This window comes from Pavona decussata, unplaced genomic scaffold, assembly GCF_977016875.1.
Source record: "Pavona decussata unplaced genomic scaffold, jaPavDecu1.1 SCAFFOLD_46, whole genome shotgun sequence".
In the NCBI taxonomy this organism is placed as follows: domain Eukaryota; kingdom Metazoa; phylum Cnidaria; class Anthozoa; order Scleractinia; family Agariciidae; genus Pavona; species Pavona decussata.
In genome coordinates this window covers 1,924,996-1,932,500 of record NW_028145468.1, presented here as the reverse complement: position 1 = coordinate 1,932,500, position 7,505 = coordinate 1,924,996, and the positions used below count along the sequence as shown (strand labels likewise).

General features: G+C 40.5%; 1 protein-coding gene and 2 long non-coding RNA genes across 3 annotated transcripts in view; all 3 read left to right on the top strand.

Moving 5' to 3' along the window:
* The window catches only part of LOC146482433 (monocarboxylate transporter 8-like), a 9,745-nt gene extending 6,391 nt beyond the window's left edge, over positions 1-3,354 (top strand). The window contains exon 4 of the mRNA XM_085107285.1: positions 2,555-3,354. Coding sequence (XP_084963411.1) covers positions 2,555-2,835 — 281 coding nt within the window. The 3' untranslated portion in view covers positions 2,836-3,354. The remainder of the gene's footprint in view (positions 1-2,554) is intronic.
* LOC146482428 (uncharacterized) overlaps positions 1-7,505 on the top strand; it is an 89,440-nt gene that overhangs the window by 35,302 nt on the left and 46,633 nt on the right. The window lies entirely within an intron of this gene.
* On the top strand, positions 4,742-6,033 carry LOC146482432 (uncharacterized). The gene is made up of 2 exons (XR_014864144.1): positions 4,742-5,223; positions 5,728-6,033. It is a non-coding gene; the product is annotated as an uncharacterized LOC146482432 (long non-coding RNA).

Sequence of the window (7,505 nt, the reverse complement as noted above, 5' to 3'; positions counted from 1 at the left end):
AGGTTTCATTTTCTACCTGAGATTTCATCCACAAACGTTTTCAGCTGGAAGGTGTAATCCTCAATAGCTCTGGCTATTTAGGATAGACACAAACAGCATAATGCACCTATCAGAATTCGAAGCGAATACATGTTACTGTGTCGTTTTTTGGAAAGCCGTATTCACCTGGTAGTGAGCTTACGCAACAGGACGGCTGACGGAAGGGGACGGTGAATTATCGTTGTGTGACCAACATGACTCTTAGTACGTTCACATTTTCAGGCGATTTGGGATTAAAACTGGTTTTCTCTCATCTGTTACAACGCAAAGACCACGAGCGCAAGGAATGTTACAATCTAGGGTCGTAAATACTTGGACGTCACGTTGGTCACAGAAGGACAATTTGCCGTCCCAACACATCAGCCGCCCTGTTACGTAAACTCCCTAAACTCTGGTTGAGAAAATGCCGCGAGTTTTACCAACCAATCACAAACTCGCACCACTGTTTCAACCAATGAAAAGCGAAGCTTAAACCAAGTGGGACTTGCTCGCACGCGTTTTCCCGCGCTTGGCACTGGTAACATGCATGTATCTGCTTCGAGTTCTGATTGGTTCACTGCGCTTATTACGTCGGTTGTGCACGTGATCGGTCAGAGTTATTACTTTGGTTTTTGTCTTAGGACGCTTAATTGAAGAGCGCTTTTAAAGCTAAAGCAAAGCTTAAACAGATTACCTTTGAAAAAAACCGCTGTAATAGTAACTACAGTATTACTCGATAGCTTTCATTTCAATGGTCGGTAGACGAAACAATTTGTTTACGGAAGCAGACCAATTCAGTTTGCCGGGGTGCTTTTGGCTCAAGATTAAACAGTTGAGGTAGTTCAGTCTTTTTCGTAGTGGAAATCAAACAAAAACGATTGGATCACTCGTCATGAACTGGTCAACAGTTTAAGAAATTAAAATTACTGCAGCGTGTTTGAAGTTACTTATATACAGTGGAACCCCGCGTTACGGTCACCTGTTTATAACGGACAGTTGTTTGTCACAACGAAAAGCTCCTAATTATATAGTTCTCCCGTACGTTAGCCTGCGTAATAACAACGGACACTTTAATTTTCTGTGACCCGAGTGACTAATGCTCTCATAAATTGAAAATTAACCTTGGTTTACGGACATTGGTTATCTGTTCTAATATTCAGTCCGTTGGGCTGAATCACAAACTGAAAATGTCAGTGTAGAGAAAAGAGTCGCCTTTGAAACACCGAGAGAACGTTTATTATAGTGCGAAACTACTTGAATGAGCTAGCGTAAGGTTTCTTCCGTTTGAATTTAAGTTTTGTACAGCGCTTTTAAATTGTGTGCTTTAAAAAGCCCGCCGCACACTAGCCGTTTTTTCGTCGTAGGACTGAGGATTTTTTGTCGGGGTCAAATCGGGTTAAAATTTATCGGGCCATCAGCTTGCCGCACACTAGCCGATTTTTTGTCGCGACTAACCGCGTTGAGGCTTGGGGTCGAGTCATCCAAAATCAAGATGGCACCTATTCCACTGACGCGGCGAAAATTGAAACTTGCTTTGTTTACCTTTACTTTTCTACGGAGGATAAAAAGGCGTCGCAAGAGCAGCACAAGAACAACATGGGTTAAAAGCTGGATAACCAGACGAAATGAACAGGGCGTATCTAACAACTTACTTCAAGAGCTTGGGAACGAAGATCCGACTGGGTTTCGGTGGTATTTCCGATTATCTAAGGAAAATTTTCAACAAATACTCGTGTTATTGTCCTTTTTTACAGGTGTCTATTGCTCTATTTCCGCGCTGATCTCAGCTTCGACATCCGCCATGTTGGAAAAGACGCTTGTTCACGTGACTCTCATGACATTTCCTAATTGGTTTAGGCGCGCGCGAGCTCCAACAAATTGTCTTGGTCCACCACACACTAGCCGACAAGGCCCGACAAGACGTTTTGAGATCTAGCACTGTCAGATAACGCCCGACAAGCCCCGATTTTGTCGCAGACCTGTCTGCATTCACCGCACACTGGCCGACAAGTAAAGATTTTTCGTCGGCCGACAAAAAATCGGCTAATGTGCGGCGGGCTTTAGTCTTTGTCCCGTGACGGGGGGTATCGTCGTACCTCAGTGTAGGGGTTAAAATTCGTGGTCTAGTACCCCTTAGGGTGCTAAAATCTAACATGACTTCTGTGAGAGGTATGGTGGTACCTTTTAGCGTATTGAGCCGAAAAATGTGAGAGGAAGTAAATGTCAGTCAACTGGTTTGATACCTGTTAGGGGAAAAAATTGGTCGATCGGATCGATCACGCCCACTAAACAGAATCCTGGAACCTTTTAGACGTTCTCTCCCAAATTTTCGACGATCACCCCCGTCACTTTTATATGGGAGTCCCCACCCGGGTCTTTGTATCAATAAAACGTGTCTGCGAAGTTAATTGTGAGAACTCTTTTAATACGGAAAGCCCGGATAATACGGACGCTTCAGTGTGTCCCTTTGGTGTTCGTATTAACCGGGATCCACTGTACTATGAAGTTTAAGTTTTCCTTTTTTGTCTTTTTTCAGGCCTGATAGCGGACCAGACAGGAAACTATGTTTATTCATTTTACATGACTGGAGGAGTATTAATAGCGGCATTTCTAATTCCGCTGATTCTCATTTGTGTTAATCGTGGAAGGTCCAGAGTTCATGCCATTGATAAGACAGAATTTGAACAACCTGTAGCTATCAGAAAATTATCCAAGGGAATTCAGACAATGGAGCCAACCTTTAAAGAATTTGCCGGACTGAAGAAGTTTCACCTTGGAAACGAGACGAGAAAGCGGAGTGCAAGCGCAATCATTTGATTTTCAATGCAATTGCAGTGTGGAACATATTTGTTGTTTTTCTGTAGTTTACAACTGTAACAACGCTGAATTTTATTTGCTAAGTTATGCTGTGTTGATACAGAAACGAGACCAGTTTCCTTCAGTTGACTGCAGATGCCGATGGGCCCGCCATTGCTCTCTCGCTCCAGGCCGCAACGGGAAGATGAGAGAACCTGTGAACGAGGTTGTTCGATTTCTGACATACCTTGCCTGAATCCTGAGTAGCTACTGAGATGTTGCATTGTTTGAGTCTTTCCTCTTCAAAGGAGCCTGGTGAATCTCCTTAGTTTAACTGATCTACAAGTCGGCCCTATTTTTATGCACATTGCCTTGAATAAGTCAGCTTTTAATAAAGTTCTGACAGTTTCTGAGTATGTCTACGGCTTACAGAGCTCCGCCTCAATTTAAGAGCGCACTTAAATGTTTCATAATTTGTGCTACCGACTCACCTGTTTGTGCAGCCCCGTAGCAAGGCTAAAACAACTGAGGGGGCCGAGCAAATTGTTAAACAAAACTACCCTCCTCCCTCCCCCCGTCACTCAAAAAAAAAAAAGAGCAATTAGGGAGTTTAAGATGCAACGGGAACATCAAGAAAGCAGTAGATTTAGTTTTGGACAACCTTTGTCGAAACAACTGTACAAAAAAAGCAAACAAACAAACTGTTAGCGAAAGAAACTGACAGGTCAGTAAACATATTATTAAAGGTTGTGAAAGACACTTGCCGAGCGTTAGAATTCAAGAATGATTGATGCACGTTAATTTATTTTAATTATTATTTTTGGGAAATTGAAACACGATTCACTTTCATCATTCTTGAAATTACCGCTGGCTCGATATATTTGAAGCAATCGACTGTACGGGAACAAGATGGCGCTTGCACATTTTACCACAATACATTGCGAGCCTAAAAGTCAATAGGCAAATAGGAAGTCATATTTTGCCAATTTTGTCCCTGTGCTAACAATATTGTGTTTGGTAGGTTCGAAGTTTTTAAAACTTTCCTGAACGTTTTTAAAGTTTTCGTACGTTAAGAATTATGGATAAATAAACCATTAAACGTGCCATTGAAGTAGTTTCTTTGTTTTTTTTTTTTTTTTTTTTTTTGTTTTTTGTTTTTTGCTTTTTGTTTTTTTGTACAGTTGAACCTCTCCACAACGGCCACCTTGGGGACAGAAGAAAGTGACCGTTGTGGAGAGGTGGCCGTTATGGGGAGGTAGGGGTGTTATATGACACCTTTGTTTTTCGGGAAGTACAACATGTTTATTGTGCCAAGTTGAATCAAAATGTTAACAAGACGAAACGAGCAAGGTTCGCAACATTCGCTATATTGTTGTAGACAATTTATGCTTACTGCAGCATATAAGTAGAACACAGTCAAAATACGTATATCATTAAAATGGATACAGAAACGTAATGTTCCGAAGACAAATGTCGATTACTGCATCAGTTTATAAGAAAGGTTTTTCCAAAAAGAACTGTACTCGCCGTTGTCGAGAGGCTATTTTGGCAGTTGGGGACGCACTTTAGTGGCCGTTGCCGTTGTAGAGAGGTGGCCGTTGTAGAGAGGTTTAAACAAGAGCTAATGTATGGACTGTCCGCCGGGACAAAACAAAACGGCCGTTGTGGAGAGGTGGCCGTTAGTGGAGGTTTGACTGTATTTTAGTTAATTTTATAATAAAAGAGGGAATATATATATATGAGCCTACATCAGGGCGTGGCTGGTTTCTCAGCTACGCTCTGTTTTCTTTTTTTAAAGAACCTTTTTATATGAACGTCGAGGCTGAGATGAACCAAAATTTTAAGAACGTATTAGGAACACTCCTCAGGCTGGGAGTCGATTATTATAACACTTTGTGTTTACAAGAGTTTCTATTTAAAGAGAAACTGCCACGGTGATTTTGCTGTATTTTGGTCAAAACTACAGAAGACATTTATTTTTCTAAAATGAAATTGCTGTTAGAGTGCCAGAAAGAAAATTGACATTAACGGATTTCAACGACGAAGGACAAACTATGATCAGGTTTTTAGCGACTTCTTTACAATACACAAGATGAAGTTGGAAAAATTGGCCAATTTTTGTAAGTTGCAATCCATTTCCATCCTAGCCATGAGCAGCCAAACATAATTATTACTAGTTTCTGTAGGGTTTTTTATAACAAAACTGAACCGTTATTTTCAATGGCGATTCACGCATCGATTGAAATACGTTTTTTGGCTGTTCAAAGTGACACGAAAATAGGTGACACTGCCCCTTTAAGTTCTCCTAATGTTCAATGCTATTCGATATATGTTGCCCGCAGATTGTGCTCCAGGATGAAAACTCGCTGCAAACGGTGGAGGAAAATTCCAAAACAACCGACTTCAAAGGTAAATAAAATAGTTATCAGAAGATGAGCTGAAAAACTGCGTACTTTTTTTTTTCATTTAATGGCTCAGTCATTTCCAAGCCGCGTGACCAATCTCACGGGCATTCTTTTGGATGTTTGTCATGGTGGGTGTATTTCCCTTTTGAGCTCTACAAGTGCACCAATTACCCCATGTGAGGGTAAGTGGGAGGGGTGGGGGGCAGAAGGATCTCATTGATAATTGACTGGGCTATACGTGGATACACGAGTTTCATTTAGGCGCACAGTAACGATATCGTATTGGCATCACATTGTTTTCGTGGATGACAAGGGCAACATTTTCCCAAGAAGAAGGAAGAATGTTAAGCATCGAAAAACAAATGCATTAGTTTAACTAATCCATTTACCGTTAAGTATAATATTCGTTTGATTTTCTTGAGTGGTTTTATAACTGATGACATATCAAAATGGTGGCAAAATCACTGGTCTCATTCACTTTCTTTGTACATGTTTTTGTTCTCATCAGATCCGGTGCCAAAGTCATCCAAAGTCCCAGCAGTATTGCCTGTTGCATTTTTGATGTTGGAAAGTATCGAAGAAGGTGCATATAACAACCTCCGTACTCATTGGTTTAAATGAACCACAATTTGAAAAGTATACATTTTTGCTGCCGTAGAAGAATTGGTTGATAGTCAATTTACAAAGGGGCTAATTAAAAAATTCCCTAGTTTTATTGGAACAGGCATGTAATCAGATACTGACACATACGCATGTTAAGTCATAGGGTCTCTGCAACAATTGATGAAATAAATAACTAAAAAAGTTGAAGTTATTACTGTACTTGTGTGATTTGTATGATGGGTTTGAGCTATATATATGCTGATGTTATGGATAAGCGAGAAATGTGCAAAGAGATGCGCACAAGCTTTGATCGGTCGAATAGAGTTCATATATTCGTATTTGCTTACAGTCCCGCTTGATTCATGGGCTCACTTAGCACTGGTTTAACATACACTGCAGGCCCGTAAGCTGGGTTTTGTCTGGGTAGGATCGTTTTCTTTTTAAACGGACCAAACCGGCCGTAGTTTAAAAATTTCACTAATTTTTTTTTTTATCTTTGTCAATGTTAGACACTGATTACCGTATTTATTCGATTAACTGTTGGGTGCTTGTTTAATTTTGGGCCCATATATAAGGGTGGACGCTTATTATTTTCCCAACATTTTCAGTAAGCGCGAACATTTTTAGCTTGCGAACGCAGACCTATTTCCAGATTCTCGAAGAATCATTTTCCAGGCTTTCTTTTCGCAGTAAAAAACGGTAATCAACCGTGTTAACAAGGGCCACCGCGACAAAATAAAAGTACCGGATCCTGTTGTGAAGGATCTAGTCAGCAAAAAAAATTGTAAAAAAAATAATCTAAAAAAAGGTCAAGACTTTTTTTTACGGTTATGGAGGTATATTTTCCAATATTTCGAAAGATACGGCCTGTCTTCTTCAGGGTATGTTTGAGACTGACCCTGTGGTAAGAGACGTTACAATTTAAAACAGTTACAATAGATACCTGAAAACATAGGCTAAAGTTACACAAACAAAAACGTGACAATTTGATATTTGAAAATACAATTTGTCAATAGGCATGAGCAAACTAGCTAACAAACAACGTGGAAAACGAAAACTAAATACGTCACAATGAGAAATTAACATAACTTAGGGAAAAATGTCCATGCCTCATCTCTCCTATAAAGACCAAAGGGATTACAGAGTTCTCTGCGTCCACTGTCACGATTAGATTTGATGAGTTGGAGAGGAATAAGTGGCACGTCAGAAGCGTTATGGTCGTAAGAACAAAAAATGTTCTGAGACTGTGGTGGGTTCGGAACTATTTGTTTGTTTGTCAACTGGTCTATGCGGTTTGTTAAAACGGTATTTAAGGCCCGCTTCAGACGCCGAACTTTTCATGCGGCCGAACCTAATACGTTGAATTAAGTACGTGAAAAGTTCCGCGACTGAATCAGTTGAGAACGCGTGCTTCAATTTGGAACGGCTCAGCTGCGAATTTCGGCTTTGCAACCGACGGTTCATTCAGACGTCGAACTTTTCATGAGCCGAACCTAATGCATAAATTATTATAACGTATTTCAGATACAGTCTCTCGTGGAGAACATGTTTCGCTTCAAGTAAATTAAGTTCGGCTAATAGTTCGGTGTCTGAATCAAAAGGCTGGATTTTCGTGATTTGGGAGTTATGTTCGGCTCATGAAAAGTTCGGCGTCTGCAGTTGGCCTAAGTCGTCGTTTTGTTT